The sequence below is a fragment of the Phaenicophaeus curvirostris genome, chromosome 7 (genome assembly GCF_032191515.1).
Source record: "Phaenicophaeus curvirostris isolate KB17595 chromosome 7, BPBGC_Pcur_1.0, whole genome shotgun sequence".
Lineage (NCBI taxonomy): Eukaryota > Metazoa > Chordata > Aves > Cuculiformes > Cuculidae > Phaenicophaeus > Phaenicophaeus curvirostris.
In genome coordinates, this window is record NC_091398.1 from 22460484 (window position 1) to 22487061 (window position 26578).

Sequence of the window (26578 nt, forward strand, 5' to 3'; positions counted from 1 at the left end):
AAACTTCCTTTTGGGGTGATGTAGTACCAGAAGCTGAAGGGGAATGGAATGGAATCTGTTTTTCAGATGTTTTTAAGAAGAGTTTATTTTCCAAAATCTTCTCCAAGATGGCATTTCTATGATACTATAAGCATGCTGAGATGTTAAGTATATTAAAAGATTATAAGGCAATGAGACTTGGAGCCAGAAGCATTCAGCTGTTAAACCGACGTTTCCTAATCTTCAGTATACAGACATTATTTATACACACTTTATAAAAAATACAATGCCTAATTGGGAAGTTAAACCCCTAAGTACACTAAAATAAATAGGAGAGACTGAATCTATTCACCATTGTGAAGGACAGAATAGGAATATACTACAGATGTGTTCAGAGTAGCTCTATCTGAATTTTAGAACAATTTCTTTAACACAGTAGTGACATTAACTACCTAAGCCAGTGAAAATACTGTATTATGAGGAAAAAGGAGACCAAAATTCTAATTTCCACAGATAAGAAACAACTTAAAACATACATAATATGGAATCTAGTTGCTCTTTTCCTAGAAGAAGCATGGGATAAATTACCAGTACTCTCATAAAGCCATATCTGTACTACGCAAGGGAGTGTGTGCAGAGACACCCACCAAATCCCAGAAGAAACAATACAGCTGTATGTACATGCTATGGCAGGATTCATGAACTAACTGATATTCAAATGTGGATTTATGATATTGGGCATAATCTCACACTAATGTAGCTATATGATTTCAGATCTCATGTTAGGACTGTCACACTGGTTCAGGAAACTTGAAGCTAGCATAGAAACTTCCACTTTGTGCTGCAATGTGGGTTTGCTGTAAAAGTCACATCCAGTAGAAGGCAAAAATATATTTTGGTACCAAGACAATATTATGAGTATGTTAAAATACATTATGACTATTCTATTATTTACTACGCAAAATCAGTGGTTTTATTTGGCTTGTCCAGATTACACCACTTTAATTGCAATGGAAAGATACTGATGCTTTTGTATCTGTTAAAAAAAAACCATAAAATCAATACAGTAGATGATATAGTTAACTCTTACTTCTGTCTTCGATGTACTCATCCCAATTAAATGTTGTCATTGTTGTATTAATAAGTGTACCATTTTCACCTAGAGAGCTATTAAAGTAGGAAATAACAGTTGTTTCAAAAGTAGAGTTGTCTGGAGGCCACTGCAGGCATTTATTCCTCAAGTTTCCCATGAACAGCTGCAGCCCTATTAGTGCAAATACACTCAGACAAAACACAGTCAGGATCATAACATCTGAGAGCTTCTTCACAGATTGAATTAGGGCTCCCACGATAGTCTTCAAGCCTGCAAAGAGAAAATTATGATGCTAAACATATACTAAATGTAAAGAAAATGTGATTTTTTTTTCAGAAGAAGATAAAGTTTTCATGCAAAATGACGACTAAATGAGTCTAGTATTTGTGATACAATAATTTTCACGAAAGGCCTTATTACTTGTGAAGATGAATGAAAAGCTCTGAGTTTATACTTATTTTACAGTGTACAGAAATAAAAAACAGATAATACCAAACACACTGTTTATGCCAAAACAAGTGATTTTATTATTCATGCTATATCTCAACCCTATGTAGAAAAGCACCATTTGATTTTGCTGATGCTTCTTGCCCAAACCTTTCTTAAATGAACCCTTTAAAAAGTATTCTGCAATAGTAAACCCAATACAAAGATGTTATAAGTGCATATTTGAATGATAGCCTCATAATAATCTTCTTACAATATAAGAGGGGTGATGGTTTGGAGAAGAAAGACATCTTTAAAATAATACCCCATGCATGGCCCATGCTATCCTTTAGAGTTTATTTTTTTATACATGACTTAAAGCTGAATTACGTTGCTATATCAAGAGCCTGTAATAAATGATAAAATTTGCATCAGTATGAAAGCTTAAAATTAACTTATATTTAAAACATGTAAAGGAAAGCTTGATGTCATAAGATGCAAATCACATAGGCTGCTTACTGCAAATATCTCATGCAAGAATTTGTTAAACTCAAAGGCTGATTTTTTGAAAAGAAAATACAACTAACATAAGAAAAGCAAGAATCAATTTAAATAAAATTACATGTCTTGATTCATGCTCTTTTTTATTTTGTTAACAATGTGTAGCAAACAAGGTGTATGCTTTAAAAACACGAGTACGGTCTTTGTGGAACAAAAGTCAGCCTCAGTGTTTAACCTAGCTCTCACCTGGAATGACTGATATTGTTTTCAAAGCTCGGAGAACTCTGAATGTTCTCAACGCTGAGACATTGCCCAGGTCCACAAACTCTGTCACATATCTGTAATAGGGGAGTTCACACACAAACACAATGACAGCACACAAATAACAGTTGGAGATACGAGGGGCCTAACACCTTACACCAACTACTTCTTACCTGGGATTACAGAAATAGTTTTCAAAGCTCTCAATACTCTGAAAGTTCGAAGAGCTGAAACATTGCCTAGGTTTACAAATTCTGTTACATACCTGTAGAATTAAATCACAGTTACTCAGAATTGAGGCAGATTTTATCCTGTTTGCTTGGGTCTTTGATCAAGACCACTTCATGGTTCACTGTATTTTGCCTGTGTTACAAATATACTTCTGACCATAAAATTAAATTAAGTTTTATCAAACCACATTGACTTGATGTTTGAAACCTAATTCGGTCAGCCTATAGCAGAAAGTCAAAAGGATTCCTTTAATTCTAGTATGCAGAAAGGAGACAGGATATGAACAGTTCAGGCTGGTGGCACTCACAATCCTAACGGGCTGGCACACCATGCTGGCCTCTGCAACACATGCTTAGTTAGAAATACTAAAATGTGTAAAAGAGGTAGAAGAAACATATTGAAACCACAGGAAGTCCAGGCTCCAAATGTTCTGGCTGACAAAATATGAGGCAATTTTTAGTCACTAATTTCATGCTATCAGAAAGATTAAAAAAGAAAAGAAAAGTAGAAGACTTACGCAAATGTAATGACAGTGAAATCTAGCCAATTCCATGGGTCCCGAAGAAATGTAAAATCTTCTAAACAGAAGCCCCTTGCAAGAATTTTAATAAGTGATTCAAAGGTATAAATTCCAGTGAATGTGTATCTGAGGAAAATATGAAAGACAGCTTATAGAAACACATTTGTGTTATCATTATATACTATACTCTCCAGTTGCTTTATTCTCATCTTCTTTTCTTTAACTGGCAAGAATTTAATGGAAGTTACAATCAACTTTACACATCTGCAGAATTTATTCCATATGGAAGGAGGAATCAAATTATGATTTAAAAAACTAAATGACACCCCATAGATTAAGCTCAAAATCTAAAATCTCTACCAATGAGGCAGGTGCAAAATTCCCAGTTTCTTCACAAGTATATGTTCGTGCCCAACCTCAATCCATGTCATACCCAAACACACAAATGTGTTGGGATTCAGAAGTTGCTTGCAAGCTAAAAAACCTTTTCTTCAATATTATTGCCATGCTGAAATGTTTCTTAGTATCATGAGCTGACAAAGTGCCAACCCTCATAACCCCTCACTGATTTTGTTATAGCGTAGCTGTATCCAGTACATCACCTTCAGCAAGGTAGGCATAGTACTGGAATGAAAGGAGTGTTTTCAGATGCAAAATCCTGTGCAAGAATAATGAAAAATGTTTACAAGTGCCAATAACATTCAATTACTCATTTTGACTAAAAAACGTTAAAATGTAAAATGTAAAAATATTTCATTCTGACATTCTGAGTAATTCGAATTCTCCATCTCCAAATGATGTCACCTTGACATTTAGTTTAACTTCTTCCTTCAACAGAAAAGAATTCAAAATTAACTGCTCAAGAGGCTTGAAAGGTTTTCACACTTGAGACAACCCGAAACCAGTTTTCCAATGTGAATTTTTTCAGTTCAGTTACTAAACCAAACCTCCTTTCCCGCACAACTTTACTCAACAGATAACGATTTCCATTGTGTATCTAAATGGCAAAATTATATGAAGACATATTCAAGCTAGCTATCTTTATTCATAAATATTTACTATATACTAGACATCCTGAATACATATATCTTCATAGTGAACTCAAAATGAAAACGTCTCCACTGACTTTAATAGGCTTATGATTTCACTTTTGATTACTGAAAATTAAGCAGGTACATATCATCCAAAGCAGAATGAAAAAGCAGCAAAAGCATAAGATGTTATTGCAAAAATGAAGCAGCACCACGAGCAGTCTTTCACACAGTGGTCTACAGCCCTGGAACTATCACAAAATTTGCACCGTGTATAGGCAGCAAGCAGTTGAAATCACCACCTTTTCAATTCCTATGGGAAGTACAGCCAACCATTTAAAAGCTATTTTAATATCTTATTTTTCACACAAGCTTTCCATTCTTAAGATTGTCTTTGGAAAAGGAAAGCTGCACTAAGGTGGACACAGTGATCTATTAGACAATCCCTTTATCTGTAACCATTATTGCAATAGAGACGGGAGAGTGTATTGCACCACATAGCCATAACATAGAAAGCAGTGGAAATATTTATAGTCCACTTTTTTTCATGATCATAAGACTAGTTTCTCTTCGTACATTCCCAATAGTACTTCAAACAGAAGATGGACATGGAACAACCTGTAATGAGGGAAGCGTTGCAAATTATATTTAATTTTATACAGAAGAAACTAGCATCAAAAGAGTTATTGAAATGATATGCCAACAAAATTGTTGTTGCCAGTGCATGCCATCCAAATATAAAATAATTTACAGCAGTTTACTTCAGATTACTGAATACTATTCAAAGAAAATCCATTTAACTTACTCTACATTCTTTGTCCAGTCTGGAGGGTTACTCATGGTCATAAATACACAGTTGGTCAAAATAGTGCACATAATAAGCATGCTGAATAATGTAGGTTAAGAGTTAAGGAAGGTAAGCCAGAAAATCTCATAAAAAGAGTATCAAATAACACACCGCTTTGGCAGATTTCCACTATCAGGAGCTATTTATCCCTCTACTGCACTGTTAACGCTCAGGCAAAAGCCTTGAATACATTAAAGCTTTCATAGTCACTGCTTTATAGCTAAAAGAGTACAATCACATACTAAAAATCAGAAAATCTTAAAGACGATTAAAAAACCCCAACTCTTAATTTTAAGAAGACCTTAGATGATTTTTTTCTTTCGAATAAAATGTGAGAATTTGAAGTAGCCACTTCTAATTAGGTGAAATAACACAAACCACATTTGTTTTGGATAATCTTAACAAATCTGATCTACTTCATGCATACAAAACACTGAAAAATACATTTTCTTCACTTTTCTTATTTTATGTTTCACCATAAAATCTGGCATGTATCAACATTTTTGCTTATCATTATAATACATATTTTATAATCTAGTTAGCATACAGTAGGAAAAAGCATAGGGAATTTTTTAGAGAGAAAATTACTTTATTACTGTTCATATATATGTTTTTACTTCATTACTGTTTATATACGGGTTTTGTAACATAAATGTTGCTGGAGGGGAAGGCACATCATGTTCTCAAAAAAAGAAATCTAAAAAGAATTCCAGAACAGGTCCAAGTAACAAATAACTTCATTGCTTTTAACAGAACTGCTCAGGATCTACATTTTATTCGCAGGACTGATGACGTTCTCAGAAATGAAAATACAAACAGCAAAATGAAAACCACACACATAATACACAAAATGTCCATGTGATGTCACCATCACCTAAAACCAGTAAGAGGAAAAGCTCAATTTTTAAAAGAAATTTAGCTTCTGTAACTAAAATGTAGGTTCACACATACATAAGAGTATAATGGGATGGGAAGTACTGTGAGGTTCCCCTCATCAAGTTTTCTTTGCTTGTCTCCACTAATGAAAAAAAGCCCAACTTCAAATGACAAAAAATACTTCTGCCTTCTGAACTGTCAAACAACTGTTACATTCAACAGTTCTTCAGGTTTTCTGCTCAGTAAATATATTTCAAATCCTTTACTCAGAATCTAGCTTCTTACTGTATAATTCATATGTGGGCAGAGCAGATTAGAAAGAAAAGTATTTTAAAAATCATACAAAATAATGTGTTATATGACTGTTCCACAAGCCTGTATTTTACAGTGGTTTTCAAAGTCCTTTTTGATGAGATGTCCTCTCACAGCTGCAAATCCTCACTACTCTTCATCAGTGGAGAAATGAGCAGAATATGCGTTACTTTAAAAAAATTTTATCAGCCTGGCTTTGGTGACTCTACCTGTTCACCACCATCACAGCCCATATGTTCCATTATTCCATGTAATCAAATAATACGGTATAACTGTGGTAAGGAGTGTCATGTAACTGACAAATAATTACTTGTAGTGACACGTCTAGCAAACAAATACAAAAAGAGGCTATGTGGTGTCATTATTGATTCTGAAGTCATTTTTAGGCTAGCCATTAATAACATCATCCTACACATAAAAATCACTGTGATTATATGACTTCCATTATATCAAGATTTTTAAAAATCCTTTCAAGATTTATTCTATGTGCTCTTAGGATCCCTATATGTAGTGCTACACCAAACTGCTTACAGTGTGCTTATGTTAGATTCTTATAAAATGTAAGCGTGCAAACATTTGTATTTGTTCCTTAAGTAGGCAGACTTGCTGGAGTCAATGCCCTCATCACTCATATCAGCATTTGGGATCAGACCAGTGGGATGCCTACTACAATCAGCTCTCAAAACACTGAAAAAGACAAAATAATAGGTAAGTCATTATGATAATTAAGCTTCACAAATCTCTATCTGCAATGTGGAAATCTCACGACCTATTTCAAGACTGGAATTAAAACATCTACAGGACTATGAGTGCATAATGTAATAATGATCAAGAAATATAATAGACAGGCAAGATATAGGACTGAGAATGTATAATAAAACAAGAAACCTCGGCTGTTTTATCAACCTATCCTTCTGCAATTGTGATCTGAATCAGAAATGAAAAGGAATAATGAAACCGTATTTTCACTAAATATTCATGTAAGCACAAACCTAGGATCAAAGTTTTGCTTTTGAAAATGAAGCGTCAGTGAAGAACTGAAATGATTTCGAGCAATATATCTGCAGTTTATAAAAAAATGTGGAGGAGGGCAAAAGATGAAAAAGTGACGGTTATAGGAAAAGTAAGAGGGAAGGGAAAAAACAGTTGGAAGAAGAAATAAGACGCAGGGAAAAAAATGCAAAAGACAATGACTGGTTGTCTAGCTACTGATATTACTATACTAAGATCCAGCAATAAAAAAAACTGTGAAAAGGGATGTTGAAGAAGAGCAGAAGACAGAAACAGTGAAGAGGGACAAAACACTACAGATCATATTGATCTTGGGACATGTGCCAGAGAATTATTTAAAGACTAAGTAACATCTCATACACAAAGTTTTAGACTAACAACTTGAAAAGGATATGAATGTACCAAAATCTTAATAGCTATTTTTCTGAGAGGATTGAAAGGAGTTAACATGTACAGGGCAGAGGTGGCACTGAATCGGAATATTGCCTTCCCTTTATTCAATACTATAAAGGTCTGGAAAAAGAAACACAGAATTAAAAACAGCATTTAAAAGATACCAAGTTACAAACAAGTTACAAGTTAAAGCCCAGAATCTCTTTCATTTCATCATTAATCATACTTGGTCAAACTCTTCTTCCATTTAGACCACCAGAATCACAATCCCCATTGTCAGGTTCACACATAGTGGAGTCCAGCCAAATTACATGAAAGCACTAGAATAAGTTTATTTAGAAAGCATAAGTAATCCTGATACTGCTAGCTAGAAGACAAGAACAGGTATATAAGGTACAATTATATATATTTGAATCATTAGTATACTTTTTGTACCTTACAATAAACACACTAAGGTATGTAACTGTAAAAACTGATAGCCATTAGACCCTCAACATTCCCTCAAATACCAGCGTTAATTATCATATCAAAGTACTACAACAATAGTACTACAGTGATCTAAATTTCAAGAGTGATCTTCATGAAATCGAGTGTTCGATAACCAGTTTTTCAAGATAATACTAATGTACTCGATAGTTTTTGCCATACTCTAAAAAAAACCCATATTGCTTCTCTTTTCAACTATTTCTTTTGAGAGTTTCATACCTGCAATTCTGTCTATTTTTCTTATGTCATGCTCTACTGTTAACTAATACAGAATTCAATAATTCATGTATTTTCACTGTCTCCCCACAGTTGCAGCAATAACTCATGTTACTGCCAACATTTAAAAAAGCATCTATAAATGTAATAGTTTTCTTAATATCTGGGAAATAAAGAATAAAGCCTTTATTTAACATGCACTAAATTTTAAAATTATTTGCATTTCCACGGATTTGAGGAAATTCCTATCTATATCTATAATTTCTTCTTTCTACTCACGGGTGAAAGTCTATACTCACTGAAGGTCTAGCTAGCATCGTGGCAGCCTGAAAAAGCCCCAAAGTAACACAACCCCTGCAAACCTGGAGCACTGCCAGTAGCCATGATCTGCCTCAGCTGGAATCAGAGTGCAGCATTTGTAAAAATTATTCTCTACTCTCTGAACAGGTGTGCCAAATACAGCAGCTGAAATCCTTTAAAAACAATGCCTCCCCTGCCCGATACAAATTTCAGCTCTTCCAAACTGAACATATTTGCATTCTCAGATACCCATTGATTCTCAAGCCATACTTTCATCCTTTAAAAAAATTAAAATGGAGCCTGATATACACAGGAACATTCAAATATATGCAAAGAACACCAAGAAAAATAACAGAAGAAATTACGATTGCAATGCACGCATAGTTTGGAGTTTTACATCTCCCACTAGAAATTACTATGCTTTTGGGAAAGATCAAGACAACTGGCATGCATTTCTCAATCAGGAACAAGCAACTCAGCAGGATTTTACTTCATGTCCACAGACAATTACAAAACTACTTTTCTAGTTTTGTAAGTATGATAAAATGCATGCTAACTTTAGGATTTCCAGCATGATATTTAGATGTCTTGCTACCGCAGAACTGGGAAAAAGAAGAAAAAGGATCAGCACTTTGACCCCAATTCCATTTGCCTTATTCTAGACTTCAACAGGGTAAATCACTTGAGTATACAAAGCAGAACATGGTATTTAATTGAAAACCTTGTTTTCAAATTTAACTCACAATTCTCCATAGCATGAATTGAGTTTTAGAAACCCTGCAATGAGCATTTAAGGAAGAGTTGATTTTTTAAAAGCTGTTCTCTCTTTTTAGCTTGTCACATAATATTTATATTGTTATTGTTTCAACATATTAGTGATGAGGTATACCCCTAATTATTGCACGAAGTACTTTCATTTGTATTTGTTTTACTTAGCTGAAGCTTGACTCCTAACAATTCTTGGGGGATTTCTTCCTTTTCTTTTGAAGTAGCTTTTTTGCTTTCACATGTTTGTTTGTTTGTTTTCAATTCCCACAGGAAAGAAAAGAAAACACATGAGAAAAATTATGAAGACACACATGCAAAAAAAGTATTGGTAATTTCTTCCTTCCTGGTAGAAGAAGGATGGTGTGATACATATGATGCCAAAATCTGAGGGACTGGAATTCTGGAGGAAATCCAAGGCCATCTGGTCAAAAGTCTAAAGTTCAGCATTTTTGTGCTCAGCCACAAATGTTATTGTTGTTGTTACTTTAAACAAAATGAAAACATGTGGGTTTACTTTTTTAAAAAAGAAAGCTCTATAAAGTATTTTTTTAAATTATGTAACATTCTGTCCACACTCCAAGAGAAATTCCTACCTCATCTTTATTTCTCTCCTTTAAACACCTCCTCTTTGGTAACTATCATAGAACAATATAAGTGTGGATATGAAAATTTTTCACCCAGACTATCTAAGTTGGATATATGATGCCTCTGCAGAGTACAAAATGGAAGAGGAAGATCTTCAGCACATCCTGAGAAATTACTTACTTCCCTATCCTTCCCAGCAACAATAGAATGCAACCTAGGCTTTCCACATGATGTTTCCTTGTGCTATTTCTTCAGTTCTCCTGTGTGCAAAATACTGAAAGTCACAACTTTTAGTAAAATACAAGGCATATTAAAATACACATAAATGCATCTCTACCTACAGACCAGGTCCCATGAACTTTCATTACTAACTTTTTTTCTTACAATTGAGTTTTCTAACAACAGAGTCAGCTGCTGGAGGGAATGTATTACACCTGAACACTGGGTCCAAGATACTGGTAACACTCTGTCTGTGAAAGGGTTCCTTGTATTTTAATACTTTTAACATCTAATAGAAATATACAACACACTCACTTTTTTATTGATATAATATGGGTCCAGATCTTCCAAGGGCTCGGACACCATTCCCGGAGGTATGTCTCCATAAATAAATGGTAGTGTCTTTCCTGCCTCCAAGTCGCTATTTGGCTTTGGGCCATCTTCATCATCCTCATCTTTGCGTTCTTGTTTGGATTTTTTAGCTTTTTCTTCATTGATACGCTGCTCAATAGCTGCAAGTGATTCTCTTGTGAAATAGCGGAAGCTGTCAGGTCCTGGTGGTACCAGCACTGATTGTGCCATCTTTTCATCCTGCACCTCTTAATTACTGTTTAACCTCTCCCATAAAAAAGTTCTATAAATATAAAAAACACAGGAAAAAACTTTAGAGTGACACAAATAGCTAACCAATGTAAAGAAATAAACCTCCATAGAATATTCTGTGGGACATCTTGTTAAGTTCAGTAATTATTATTCAAGACGAAGTCACTGTGAAATTGATTTTTCATTTATTTTTATTTCAAGACAAATCACTTTCCTTTGTAGCTGGCCCCTTAGAGTTGTCTTGAACGTATCAGTTTCTAAAAATTATAGTTTAAAATTCACATACTGCTTGTGATGATAGATTACCAATTTTATAGATCATATACAAAAATGTCACATAGACGGTAATAACATCTTCTTGCCTTTATCAAGGGTAATGCTATCCATTCCAGTGGATAAAGTAGGAGGTACTTCCACCAGATACAGTGTGAGGCATCAACAGTTCTGAAGTGTTTCTGGTTCAATGTTGACAAATGAGACTCCAGACAATTCACCTCCTTATTATCCTGAAAGCTGCACCTTGGATCAATCCTCCCTCTCGCTAGAAGGACCAGAAATTACTCCTAGAACCCACTACTGCCATGTAAGGCCACAAGAATGAGTTGAACACACTCTTTGGGTACAAATATGCTGCCTCTGCAGAGCTGCCAGCTCAGGAAACAAGATTCAGGCATAAGCACCTGTATTCAGATCCCCCACCTGGCAACACACTGTGCACTGGAAGAATTGCTGAAATAAACAAAAACAATCTTTAATCATCTAAACATACTGTACTCAGATCTTTTACGTCTGATACCATATCAGTCATACATAGTTTTCACAATTTTCACTAACAAGAGCAGAACCATCTTTTCTTAATGTCTTCGTACAGCTCAGTCAAAAAGAATGAGTGGCAAATATTCCCAGTGTAAATACTTTGATCTGAAATCAAAACAGGATCTCCAGCATAGCCTTTAAGAATTTTTCTCAAGAGTTGTTCTCCTATAAGAATGCAGTAAGTGCAATAAAAACCAACAGCTTCTGAGCAAGACAATATAACCAAGAAACAATTGTCAAATTAAAACAATACAACGGTTAGAATACAATCAGCACGATTCTATTTTACTGGCTCACTAGACACACATGCTCGTGTACAGCTGCAACACATGCATATTTTCCAAGCCCACTAACTAAACTGCAACACGATGCTTTCTCCTCCTTTCCAACCTGGCACGTAGCCATTTGCACCTACACAGACATTCACAGCCATCCCCCCAATCCTGCAGGTCTCCCGATGAGCATCCTCTGCCACTGCGGGCAAATGCACCTGCTGCGTCCTGGCACGGACAGGCTAGCGAGCTGCTGCTGGAACTGCACTGACTCGTAGCAGCAGAAGGGTTAATTAGGAAAATAAAATTGGTCCTGCTGCAGCAGAATCTTTTTAGATGTGATTGTTAATTACAGGGGAGGAAGGCACAAACCTGTTTTAATACTGCAGGAAAGAATTAAAAATTCATTACCAGTGAAGAATCTTGCACTTATGTGGGTTTGGAATGGCACCACGGAAGACTGCAGCTAAAATTCCATCATGTCTTTTCCTTTTTTTTTTTTTTTTAATTTTTTTTCTTTTGAAGTCTCCTTTTCCAGACCACACCTAACTTCCTGCTGAAGGATCCTGGTTATTGAAGTAAAACCTGGCATTTCCTGCACGAGCCTACCGAGTGCTACAACTCTTATTGCCACTAGATGGTACTGATAGACATCCATAAAATCTTGTCAGACACGCCAAGGAATTTTATCGTGCTGGAGCACTTGCTTCAGCTCAGACTCTGAGACTAAAATACACTATTTTATATAACCAGACATGTCTCAGGATTCTCAAAAAAATCTTTTGAATATATAGCAGCTACTGATGATGAGACCATAGCTGTTAAAACTGTGAAGGTGACACAGAAAGAAAGTAGGAGGGACACCAAAGTAAGAGAAATAGAAAAAATGGAGGTTGCACAGACAGGGTACAACCAAAGCAGTTGCATAGAGTATTATCGGCAGTCTGTATTATTTTAAACTACAGCTTCTATCAGTTTTCTAAGATAAATTTATACAATATATTTGATGTGCATTCTTTCTAAACCTAGGAAAGCCAGCAATGAGAGGGAAGAACAGCAATTTTGAATGTTCACTGCAGTGGTGAATTCCTGAACAGAAATCACCCACTGTAGCAGGGAGTGAAACTAGATGGTTAGGAACACTGTAAGCCCTTCCATGCGGCAAATCAATGAGACATCATCTTTGGGCACTACTCCACCCAAATGCCATCCTACTTCTTTTCGCTCTTCTGCTTTCTGCATATTTTCTATTGTTGTTACTGATTTTCACACTTTTTCTCCCACTACACCATTATCACTTTTTTAGCCTCTCTTTCCCTTCTGCCCTACCCTCTTTCTCTTGCACGTACCCAGACCTCTTTCAGATTTCTAAAGCAACACATTCCTGTATCTACAGACTTAGACCTTTAGGTGTTCATTTTCTTCTGTCCCTCTGCCGCCTCCTTTCCTTCAGCTGTGGAGAGGACCAGAAAGTTGTGTAAAGTAATAAAAAGCGAAGAGTCACTCTAAAGTGAGAGAGGTTGAAGGAGAGAGCACAGTAGCTGAAAAAGCACCACTGTGTCTTTGGAAAAAAAAAAACAAAAACGGGACAGTTAAAGAGAGGGTCAAATATTGATAATTTGGTTCTTTAGTATTTGTGGTAAGAGAATGAACATGTTGACTGGATCACAATAGCACTTTTGAAATCTTCAGCAACAAAGGAAAAATGCAGTGAATGAAAAACATAACTAAATCACCTATAATTTTAGCCTATTTAGTAAAGTCTGATATTTGATAGGATTTTCTAATTTCACAAATGATTCAATGAAATAAATAGAAAATTTGCAAGTAATTCCATGTAACCATATTTTTTTGTTTTTGATAAAAACCTTTGGATGAAAACTTCTGACTGGCTCTAATTAGGCCTGTAGTTTACTCAGAGCTGCTCTGCAGTCTCAAAATAAGAGGATTATGAGACAGCACAGATTCACAGGAGTAAAGGAGCTTCTAACTACTCAAGTATTTTGATTATTTGAATGTGTAGATAGGTCCATACATCTTTATGACTTATGAAAATTACAATAAACCAAGCAGCTGAAAAGCTAACATAATTCACACAATATCATAGAATCATAGAATAGTTTGGGTTGGAAGGGACCTTAAATATCACCTAGCTCCAACTGCCCTGCCATAAGCTTGGACACCTCCCACTAGATCGGGCTGCCCAAGGCCTCATCCAACCTGGCCTTGAACACTTCCAGGGATAAATATGGAAAAGGACCTTCATTCTTCCATTAATGATATATTAAATTACAGTGTCTGACTATTTGTTTTTTGTCATATGGGTCTGAAATTCCCCGAGATGTTGACTTAATTTCCACCGGTGCTACACAATCTACATTTACAGTGTTACGAAGGCCAGTGAAAAGTAAAGACAAAAAGGAAATAGCCAGTGGGACCTTTGATGCTTGTGTCTACAGGCTTACTAGGCCGTAAGAGGAAAAGAACAGAACGACAGAATACGCAGGACACGCAGTATGATCTTTGCAGTCTAAAAAGGAAATATACACATTTTTAAAGAGGAGAACAAAGTAATACATCTAGAGGAGCTAGTAATTAAAATAATTACATACTGCATAGCTATGGTAAATGTAATAGATAAAATTAGAAGACCCAGGAAGAGAAAATGATCAAATCAAGTATCAATCAAAACCCAATCCAACATAACCTATGCTTAAAACCCACTGTTCAAACATAGTCAAAATTCACCTAAAATATAAACATGGACTAGAAAGAACAGGTAACAGGTAACCTCCAACTGCTGTATAGCTTCCTATCTACAGCCATTGGTACATTTTATGAATAAGTTTATCACCAGTGGTATCCACCTTCCCACTACTATGGCACATTTGAAAGCTTGAAGTGGACTTTGTCTTTTAATCATTTGGTGAAACACTGATGGCCCATGTAAAGGGTTGAGTTGAAGAATTGTTTGGTGTCATATATAAAGGAACTGTACATGAGGGTGAACGATTTTGACAGGACGGAGCTGAAAGAACTACTGAGTTTTCTCCTGGCTGTCTAGGAGCCCTTCATCTACAGACAATCCTGTTTAATAAAATCAGAAGGAAAATAGATTACCAGCTTCTCCTCAGAAATCTGTAAGAATGAGCTGTCTTTGTTGAATGTTAAAGCGGAACATTAAAATGCACAAGTGGTAACTTGCTGTCATTTTATGGTACTGTGATCCTTTTTCTTTCCAGCTGTGTGTTCCTGTAGTATATTAGAATCGTCCCTAAGTGCATGACTCTTCATTTATAGTTCTGAATTTCATCTCATTCCAGTAACACCAGTCATCAAACTCATCTAGTCCTTTCTGTATAATAGCTTGCTCGCTCTTTGACACTGCCTTGCAACTTTGTGATAGTAGCAAATTACATTGGCATATTTCCACTTTCTTTACTGAAACAATTAATTAATTTTAAATAAAATCTGTCCGAAAATCGTAACGGTGATGAGCGATTATGACCAAAGTGTAGGTTACCGTGGTATTTGCTGTAGTTTGCAAAATATGTTAATGTTACTCTAAGAAATCTGAAGTTTATGCTTTAAAATAAAATACTATTTTTTTGCATTTAAAGAGCAGAAAGGTTAGAAGATGGATCAAACACACTGAATCTAAAAAAATTCCTGTTGCCTCTTCCTCCAGTGCCACCTAAAACGCTTACTATACTACTAAATTATTCATGGTGATCTAGATGACTGAAAAACATGTTTACTAGCTTTGCAGATGACATAAAACTGGGCAGACTACAGGTACATAGGAGGATAGAATTTTAAAAGTCCTGACAAATAACAAAATGGTCTCAAAATATTATGCAATTCAAGAGAATAAGTAACTTAAAAATTACAGGACGAGGAGCAAACCCCCACCGATAGCTCTGCAGGAGAAGGTCTAGAGTAATTACTGCATCACAAACCAAACATAGTGGAAACTGTCAGCCTTGGGGGAAAAAAATAATAATAATAAAAAAAAGCAAGTATTTAGATTTATAAGCTTGTGAAATGATCTTCTACTCTTCCAGTTGGAGCACTATGTGGGTACTACAAATGTTACAAAAAATATAGGGGTCGCCTGGAAAGAATTCAGACCACAGCAATAAAAACATAACCTACAAGAAATCATCCAAGGAATTGTGGGATTTATTTAAGTTCTTTCTGTCTTAATTTTACATTGAAAAGATTGATGGAAGTCATGATGACACTCCTCATATGTCTAGAAAGCTTCTTCAAGGAAGAGGAGAAATTTGTTTTCTCTTTATCTGGCATACAGGCAAACAGTTTGTGGAATTCAACTGCAGCAAGAGGGATTTGTTAGGAAAACCTTTTACCGTTGAAAATAGAGAATGAATAGAGTAGAAACACCGCAATCACTCAAGGGCTTTAAGAAAGGGTAGGCCTTCTAAATCGAAACATCAGTAATGAGTGTGAAATTTGTAGCAAAATGGATCAGGAAGAAAATCAAGAAACTTGTAAAGGCCCTCACTGTTTCACAGTCCTAAGCGTAGGTTTTTCATTGTTTCGTGCTCTCCATCTGTTCTGTTTCTCCACAGGCCTCAAGGGAGCAAAAGCTTATTGTTTCTATACCAGAAGAGCAGAAAACAAATTTTTATTTCAGTCACTATCAGCTGAGAAATTTCTTGGGAGTGTCAGTGAGGTGCAGGATAGAAAAAAGTGACATCACAAGGAGGAAAGCCCCAAGGACTTCTTTACAGAGAAAGAGATGGAGATGAGAGTGCCTAAGGAAACATAGGTATGGAACGGGAGGATCTGCCCCCAGTTTCTCTTTACTCACCTCTGTCCTCTTCCACTATTTTCCTTCTCCCCTAGCCTGATCAAAAGAAATTAAAACAATCAGGTTTAGAAAAGCCATTTTGTAGGCTATTCTCTTACTTGCACTTTACATCACTGCTATTCCTATACATGAGTAAAAAAAATGCTGGAAAAAACACTGTTCCAATCTCAAAGGGCTAAAGTCCTTTTGGGTGTGTCAGCACCCCACAGCACTGCATTAAAGATTGTATAACATGCGATTGTCCTGGCTGAAGGTGTAAGGTTTAACAGCTGGTGTTGTATCTCTGCTAAGATTTATGGTATCACTGCTCCACTGCTGAAAGTTAGTACACAGCAAATAAAAAACAATTTTACTGTGCTTGAGGCTTGTGTATGCTGCATTGTATGTTCCATATTCAGAGCTCTGACAGTCATATCTTCATACAGTACCTATGCACTGAATTGTGAGATATAAGCAGTAAGTCTTTCTACACAACATTTTCCAAATGGCTCTTAGAAGAGCTATATAAAAATACAGCTTCTTACACTCTGTCCAACATTTAAAATGGATGTAGAACTAGCAAGTCACCTTTGACAATGTAGTTTCTGAAAATCTTAAGCCAGTATGAAATGATGCTGTCAGATGGGACAGTCACATTCTCCACTTACTCCCCATTCTGGTCATTTCCCACTGTGCTGGTTTGAGCACTTCTGCACCTCGGCATTTTGACCAGATCAGCTCCCTGCTCTGTCTGAAAACTACAAATAAGTGGCCAGATTTCAGCCAGACCAAATGGCTGATCCATCACACTACAGGAAAGGCTTAGTACGTCCCCTGACTTTTATAGTGCAAAAGACTAGCTAACTATCTACAGTGCCTTCCAAATTTTAGTGCTTTTCCTAACTGCAGAGCTCAATACAGCTTAAGGTGCCAGAGGATGAACAAATGCATCTTCGATGCTCGACTGCTGGAGCTGAACAGAGCTTTAACAATTGTAGAGTCAAGGAATACTGCTGCAGATACCGTACCAGATGTAGAACCCAGTACAGGTAGGAAAAAAAGGTTTCTTGAAATGTCCAAACACTAGCAAATCTAGAGATCAAATTGAGCTAGCATTCAGTTACAGCAGCTTCAGGGCTGCTCTTCTGAGATCATGAGGTGACCAGGATCACCCTCTGCCTTTCAACATGGACTTCATGACATCAGGGGAGCATTTTAAGCAAAATGTGTGGTAAGAATCATCTGATGTCAAAATAGGTATACAAAAACCTGTATTGGGAAAGTTTGGGATTTCCTTCATATCAATTTTTTCACCCTTTTTAAAACTTATGTCAGGCTGCTGCCCATAGGGCTCTGGCAAAATGTACTCCAAGGAAGTATGAAAAATACATTGGTAAAACTTAGTTGGTGACTATCATTACTTACTGTTAGCCAGTAGCTGGCAATGACTTGCATTTGATAATAGTTAAATATTCCATTTTCCTCTTTTATCAGAAATGGTCTCTGAACAATTGCTGATTTTCAATTAAATGTCAGTGAATGAACAAAAAAGCTATTTGCTTTTCCAGATAAGAGGCCCTTAAAGTCCTTCTTCCTAGCATTAGACAATTTGTTTTTTTCACATGTTGAAACTAGCATTCTTAACTTTTTTTGGTATACAGTGAAATGAGCTTTCTGCCAGATTCTAAGGTGCTCCATGACAGGAGGAACAAAAGGCAATTCACTCCTGAGAACAACAGTTCAAGTTCCCCTCTACAAAAACAGAAATATACCGACTGTCTCCAAAGCAAACAGCAATGTGGGAGGCAAAATAAAGCGAGACCAGTTACCAAATCCCTAATGGAGCTGGTTAAGTGATTAAGGCCTTTCAGCCATCTAGCTAGGCTGGGCTTTTCATTAAATCAAACTTTGCCCTGATATTCATTGTGAGAAATGTACCCCCACAACTACATTCTTGTATAAGTATCAGGCTAGATATATATCCATTTTTAGTGTGTTTGTGTGGGGAGAGTGACTATACAGTTCAAAGATGTAATGATAACAGAAGTGCCATATGTATTGGATGAGCTAGATATTTCCAGATGCCTGAATAGGAGAACGTGCTGACTACTTAAACAGTCAATAGTGACTTCTTTCCTGACAAAACAGAACCCCAACTTTAACATTCCCAGTATGGGCATTATGTGAAGATGTTTAGAGTGAAATCTAATTAATCTTAACTACAGGCTACAGAAAATTCATCCAATACAATTTATATCCTTTCAGGTAAAAGACACCAGGCAAATAGGAGGTTTTAATATCCCCCTAAAAACTACCTAGTAATTCTGCATGAACTACATAAACCATGATGCTGAAACTTCTGACAAGCAATTGTGGATAATACTGCCTGCTTCAACTATTACAGCCTCTTACTGGCTTCTGTTGCCAACAACTGCTGGAAAACCTGTATTGTTCCAGTCACTGCTTACAAAGCCCAGGTCACGCTGAGCCAGCAGCCAAGGGCCAAAGACCACACCACCTCACTAAACTGCTGCAACCAGCTTCCCCTTTGGCCCCAAAGTGCTTCCATCAGCTGCAGGCAGAGCCGAGCAGCGGGTGCTGTGGGCAAGCAGAGCCACATCAGGCTGCAACAAGGGGAGATGGGCAGCCCCATCTTGCTCCAAAGGACACCACCAAGCAAGAAAAGAGCCGGCCGGGGTGATACAAGAAGTAGTTGCTATTACAAAAATTGGAATATTTTTTATTTAAGCTAAAGTAAAGTGTAATCTAAGTAATTGTACTTTTTTGAAAGTCAGCGAGAATCACGAGGTTGGAAAAGACCCACTGGATCATCGTGTCCAACCATTCCTATCAATCACCCTCTGAATGTTTTGTTTCAAGCAGTGTTTTTTCCAGACATTGTTCGTTCTTTGGAGATGATAACACATCACCCTCTGTGGGATTCCTACTCAACAGAGGTGTCTTCTGCCCTCACCTGTGTTTGCAGCCTTTCCCCATCTCAAATGCAAGGTCAGGCAGAGAGCTGGCGCCAGATCCAAATTAGAATCATAGAATCACCAGGTTGGAAAAGACTCATCAGATCATCGAGTCCAACCATTCCTATCAAACACTAAACCATGCCCCTCAGTGCCTCATCCACAGCTGTTTTAAACAGCTCCAGGGAAGGTGACTCAACCACCTCCCTGGGCAGCCTCTGCCAGTGCCCAATGACCCTTTCTGTGAAAAATTTTTTCCTAATGTCCAGCCTGAACCTCCCCTGGCGGAGCTTGAGGCCATTCCCTCTCTTCCTGTCCCCTGTCACTTGGGAGAAGAGGCCAGCACCCTCCTCTCCGCAACCTCCTGTTAGGTAGTTGTAGAGACTGTTGTGAAGTTCATAAGAACATTAAATCCTTGGAAAGTAATCGAACTTGCATAATACTTCTGGGGAAATTTACAGATGCGCCTGTAAGCGGGAAATGCACCCTGTCCCCAGCCCCCGCCGGGCCGCACCCCGAGCAGCGGAGACCGCTCCCTCGCCTTGCCCAGGCCTGACGAGGGCCGCTCGCTTTCCGAACCCCCCAGACGGCGCGTTCGTTCGGTGCCGGGGCGGGGGCTGCGGCGCGGGCTCCGCAGTGGCGGCGGGGAGCGCGCGGTTGCCCGGCAACGGCGGCTGCGGCAGCGGGACCGCGCGGGGCCCGCCGGGAAAACCGCACCCGGGCCGGGGCCGAGCGGGGGAGGGGGCGGTGCGGGAGGGCTTGGGTTTTAAATAGGAAACGGTGACTAGAACTATAGAAACGGACCCGGGGGGTGGGGTGCTGGGACAGTTTTTTACGTCACCCCCGCTGTTAAAAGATATTGTCCTTATTTCAAGCTGTCGGTATGGGGTTTTTTTAAGAAAAACTAACCCCGAGTTTAGGGTTGGTGTATGAGAGCACCAGGAGGTACGGATCTGACTTGTAACTCTGCGAAATAGAACAACAAGAATCTGAATCCAAACGGGGTATTCTCTAAATAGGTCTGCAATTGAGCAAATTATTAATAACAACTGCCTGTTGAGGAACTTCCTTCTAAAATCAAAAAACAATAGATCTGGAAAGCATGAGGAGCATCCCGTACGAGGGAAACGAGCATCTCCATGGATAAGAATTTTGCCCCCCAGGAACTGTGGTGCTGCTGCCAGGCTCCCTGCAGCTGCACAGCACCAGCCACCAAGGGGATCCTGCAGGATTTAATGCTGGTTGAAAGAAGCATTAACCCCCTGGCTACCCATCGGCCTCCAAGGGCAGGACGCCACGGACTATTTCCTCATCAGCACTACTCACATCCCTACCTGCATGTCCAAAGAAGTAGCTGCACCTCAAAATATACCAACGTCTCTGAAGCACATGGAAATATCAAAAATCACAACTGAAAAACACAGCTCCCTTCCCCATGCGTTGTCTCCAACACATTCCCTTTGCCACTGGCATGGAAGGCTTGGCTTTGTTTCAGGGAAGCACCACTTCAAATAAGCTGGAAGCAAAGTGGTTTCAGTGATTCTGGAAATCAAATCGCAGACGTCTCATATTTGCTTTTAAATATTCCTTTAGTCTTACGATGGTTTGTGGGTTAGCAGTTGTTACTATATCCTTAGGGATAGACTGCAGATGGGTCCAAGCCAGTTACTAGTTACGGGTTGTCATGTTTCATGATAATTACAGATGGGGCTGGCAGCAGTGTTTATTAGCAAGATGCCTGACCTGTCCTGTTTTCCTTTTATTTTTTTCTTCCTCCTTTTGCCTGCTTGATTATGCCAAACTTTAAGTGCTGAGGTTGGTTTTTGGAGGGAACATTCTACTCAGATGATACAACTATTTCCAAAAAAAAAGCTACAGATATATATCTTTAAGATTTTATAGCTGCCAATTTTCAGTATTATAGAATTATAGAATAGTTTGGGTTGGAAGGGACCTTAAAGATCATCTAGTTCCAACCCCCCTGCCATGGGCAGGGACATCCCACTAGGTCAGGTTACCCAAGGCCCCATCCAACCTGGGCTTGAACACCTCACCTCCAGGGATGGGGCATCCACAGCTTCCCTGGGCACCCTGTTCCAGTGTCTTGCCACTCTCATGGTGAAGGAATTCTTTGTAATGTCTAGTCTAAATCTGCCCTTCTCCAGTTTATACCCATTCCCCTTTGTCCTATCACCACAAGCCTTTATGAATAGTCCCTCTCCAGCTTTCTTGTAGGCCCCTTGCCTACTGGAAGGTCACTACAAGATCACCTTGGAGCCTTCTCTTCTACAGGCTGAACAAGCCCAACTCTCTCAGCCTGTCCTCATAGTGAAGGTTCTCCAGCCCTCAGATCATCTTTTTAGCCCTCTTCTGGACCCGCTCCAACAGCTCCATATCCTTCCTACATTGAGGATTCCAGAACTGGAAACAATACTCCAGATGAGTTCTCACAAGCGAAGAATAGAGGGGCAGAATCACTTCCCTTGACCTGCTGGCCACGCTTCTTTTGATGCAGCCCAGGATATGGTTAGCCGCCATATTGAACCTCATGAGGTTCTCACAGGCCCACTTCTCCAGCCTGTCCAGGTCCCTCTGGATGACATCCTGTCCTTCTGATGTGGCAACTACACTACTCAACTTGGTGTCATCTGCAAACTTGCTGAGGCTGCACTATGAAGTCTTGCAGCAAACTTGCTGAGGGTGAAGTCTTATAGAATTTTGTGCAAAACAGCATTCTGAATTTTGGAATTTTCTGTTGGAGTGATATATATAATACTTACCCAGAGTTGAAACACTTTGAAAAGCTAGTTTGCAGATATTTGGAAGACCACTCCAGAGGTTCACAGGTGTGAATTCCAGAGACTATGCTTTTTCCGTTAATGTTTCAGTGTCCATCTGGGCCCACCTCTCTGTGGACTCTGCTGACCTAAGAGTAGGAATGTTTTCATCTTTGTGTTCTTAATGACCCCGTACAGTGGTTATTGAAAACAATAAATGCATAAGGAAATACAGAAGGAAAACAGGGAAGGTAGGAGGAAAGTGAGACATATCTGGGATTGAAGACTGGCAGCAGAAAAAACCTCCAGGGAAATTATATGTGGAGAACTGTCTGCCTGCATAAAGAGATTATCTCAAAGTTAGCTGTAGTAGTCTTGGAGGCTGGTTCAAGAGACATGACAAGCTCAAATACTTGTAGGTTATTACGACTGAGAAAATTACCTAAGTTGTGACCTCACAGGAAAACAGGCTGGGAAAAGAGTGAAGAAAATGGCAAGGTGGATAAGGTGGAGCCAGTATAATGACAGGGCAAGCCAAGATAGGACAAAGCAAAAAAAAAAACTTGAGCTGAATGGACAAGAGAGGGGATGAAAAGCCAAGATAACTTGACTGAATTATTTGGAAGGATGAACATTAAGATCTGAAGATGAGTTTATAAAGAACTATAAACATAAGAAGTTCAGAGGTCAGTGAAGTATGTGTAAACATACATTCAATAACTTCTGATCATTCATATTGGTATCAAAGTGGTCTCCCTAAAATTGCGTAAGAACACTTCAAAAAAACCCACACCTATTACTGCAGGAAGGACTCAAATGACGGCATATGCTAGAACTGAGATTCATCTTACTTTTGATCCATTAGTCAGCGTATACTATATACTACATTCTATGTATATATACTAATAGATACCATATATATATTCTATACATACACACTATATACTACTAGATGCTATATACTGCATTCACTGTCCTCTGTAGTACACAACATGGGCAAGCTTTTGAAAGCCATGTGATTTGTTTTGGAGGTGACTTCTTTCATTCATTGGTGCTGCACATGGATTGGGAAAACTGACTACCGGAAAGGGGAAAAAGGATGATAGCTACGTGAGCAAAAAGTACTGTCCTTTGTGTAATGTCTGTATGCTGTCTTGGAGAACTGGACGTTACCTCTGCCTGTGTCACAAGTAGGATTCAACTTCCCTGGTGTCAGATGTCTGTGTCTGTAGACATCCGCATCTAATCCAATTTGAACTTTGATATTCACTGTAGAAAAAGGAGTCCTTTAAAAGGCAATTCTTCTGACCTGTTTTAGAGGTCTAGCTCGAGATGAGACAAATTGTGCCTTAGAAGTGTCTCTTTCTTTCCAATGACTGTAAAGGGAGAGGGATGAGATTAATCCTACTAAGTATACAATGGCAGGCAATTCGCTCGAATCACACTTTTCACAGGTGGCTACAAATCATGCATCTAATTTCTAGAATGTAAAGAACAACCTTAATTCAATGTCCCGTAACTGTTTGACTCTGCCACTTATTAACTTATTTCTTCCATAGATTTTCATTAAATGTCAGCCACTTATTTTGCACCTGTTAACATTATTTCCACTGTATTTTGAGAAAAAGAACTATGTCTGGTTTTGGAAACAGAATGATGTATGAAAATAAATGTGGTTTGCCTACTGATACACATTAACAGAGGCAGCATCCTCGTTTTGGCTGGGATAGAGTTAATTTTCTTCCTAGTAGCTGGTAATACTGCTGTGTTTTGGATTTAGTAGAGAAAGACATTGATAACAGACTGATGTTTAGTTGTTGCCAAGCACTGCTTATGCTAAGTCAAGGACTTTTCAGCTTCTCATGACCTGCCAGCGAGTAGCCTGGAGGTACACAAGAAGCTGAGAGGGGGCACAGCTGACACAACTGCCCCAAACTGGCTACAGGGGTATTCCATACCTTATAACATCATATTCAGCATATAAACTGGGGGAAATTAGCTGGGGAGTGGGAACTGCTGCTCAGGAACAGGCTGGGCTGGTTGCTTGGTAGTGAGCAATCGTTTTACATTTTCATCATTTGCCTTTATTGGGTTTTATTTCTCTCTCTCTTTTTGTTTTCCTTTTCATTACAAGTTTTTAATTTTATTATTTTATTTCCGTTATTAAACCCATGACCTTCCTCCCTTTTACTCTTCCTATTCTCTCCCCTTTCCTACCAGGGTGGGGAGGTGGGGGGAGTGAGCAAGTGGCTGAGTGATGCTTAACTGCCACCTGGGCTTAAACCATGACAGGCAGGGTGAGAACTGAGTATACTGTTGTAGTGCTTTCAATATATATTAAATACAGTATTTCCAACAGTTATTTATTACAGCAGTGGCAACTGTCCAAAACTTCACACTGCAGGCATCTCTACAGTTGAGTAAGTGTGTCTTTTAAATGAAGGTGTCACCAGCGTTAAGTACATAAGGTTGGATGTATATTCAAAATTTGGCAACCAAAAAGGATAAATTAAACCAAATAGCCAGAAATTAGATCCCATGATTAATAATATGGTTGATGACTTGTGCAGAACACAGCTAAGTGGTTCTATAACATTTCCCAGACCATCATACAGGAAGCATTAGAAAAGCTACAGCTTCATCTTGCTCTGCCTCCTGCAAAAGAAGACAGCGAACATCACCACTACTCCCTGGTGACCCAACCAGCATGTTTGTTTCTCTGAGTAATGAAAAGCTCAGTCAGATATAAAACATTAGGAAGCATTAAACAACTCTCTATTAAATTCAGAAGATTTTTTTATCTGAAGGGAAACTGAGTAGCTAATTGGCCTACAATTAAATAGACATGGCAATAAAAAAAACCCAAACCCATTATACAGGTTGCTAGGCCCACTTTCTGTGTGCCTTTTACACTGTTCTGCTAACAGAACGGTCATATCAAGGCATTAATTGAGATTATTCTGAACACTACAAAACCATCTTTATGGATCAGGTTATCCTGAGGGTCAGACTACATATGGCAGACATATGCAGTTAAGTAAGAGCAGGAAGGTATTATCACTGTTCCATCAAGAAAACTGAAAGGCCTGAGGAAGCAACACAGGTTCATAATTGCAGGATCAGAGGAGATCATTATGAATGTTTACTCTGACATTCTGCATAGTTTGGCTTAGTACAGTCCCTTGATTTAACACAAGCCTTGGCTGGAACATAGAATACCAAATTCATGAGAATCCCTTAGTAAGTTACCTGATGGCAAAGTATTATTATTTTATATTTAGGTATCAGTATCATGGGTAGTGAAGTTAAGAAAATTTCTGTGCCACTTATCTCTTCGACCACGGGAATGTGCCAGAAATGCAAAGCTTAAGAGTCACACCATGTATCTGCCCAAACTAATGTATTTTAGCTCCCTTTTCCTAAGAGGGAAAAACCTTAGAAAACAAACCACAGAGAACCAACAGCTGTAAAATTCAGTCATTGTCTTTGAAGAAAGCAGATTTGGTTTCAAGGTAACTTTAAAAAGAAGGAGGCGAGGCTTGTTCACTATAATGTTTTGTAACTATAATGAAAACAAGAATTCTTCAGGATAATCTAAATAAAAGTCCAAGCTAAAATACAACTGCAGCCCATATACCTGGGTGATTAGGAACAGATTTTTTCAATGGAGTTTGATGATTTACTCCAGTTTGGAATAATTTCCTAACAGCAAAATTTCTTTTGATTATATTCCATTTGCATTTGTTGGTACATGTGAATAAAGCAAGGGAGCAGATGTTGAAAACCTCAGGAGTACTTTTCCTTTCCCGCTATATTGGAGCCAGCAAAACTGGTTCCAATTAGAGGGAATGCAAAAGCTCCCCAAAGAGTTCTCACAAGTGTTCCTTGCTCACAGTATCACCTGTGACCTGCAGCTGTACCACTGTGAGATCTTCCCACTAGAGCCATGCGCAGCACATTGCTCACCTCTGTAGAGGAACACAGATATATGTTTCAATATTGCTTTGCAATGGATTCTGCTTTTTTCTCATAGGAACTGAACTTGTGTACCCTTCAAAAATTTTTCTTCCCTCCCTGCCCCTACATTCAACTGCTTTCCACTCAGCAATCTCTCCTCTCTACATTCCCAGGAGATATTTCCTTTCCTCATCACAGTTTCAAAGCTGTTTGTCCATCTTCACAGCATTTATACCAACTCACTCAATTTCCTGCCTCACATCCATCATCTTTCTCACCAAGGACAGATTATTTTGAGAATGTGTGAATC

General features: G+C 38.3%; 1 protein-coding gene across 5 annotated transcripts in view; it reads right to left on the reverse strand.

Moving 5' to 3' along the window:
* Window positions 1-26578, reverse strand: part of SCN2A (sodium voltage-gated channel alpha subunit 2) — a 75446-nt gene that overhangs the window by 42099 nt on the left and 6769 nt on the right. For 2 of the 5 annotated variants that reach the window (XM_069861183.1, XM_069861180.1), the window contains exons 2-7: window positions 10371-10689; window positions 7481-7601; window positions 4848-4935; window positions 3009-3137; window positions 2246-2337; window positions 1070-1342 (exon numbers count right to left, since the gene is read on the reverse strand). In XM_069861183.1, the coding sequence (XP_069717284.1) occupies window positions 1070-1342; window positions 2246-2337; window positions 3009-3137; window positions 4848-4935; window positions 7481-7601; window positions 10371-10637 (970 nt within the window). In that variant the 5' untranslated portion in view covers window positions 10638-10689. Of the gene's footprint in view, window positions 1-1069; window positions 1343-2245; window positions 2338-2433; window positions 2526-3008; window positions 3138-4847; window positions 4936-7480; window positions 7602-10370; window positions 10690-12157; window positions 12219-26578 lie in introns of those variants that run through there. The other 3 variants (XM_069861182.1, XM_069861179.1, XM_069861181.1) reach the window with 2 other exon arrangements.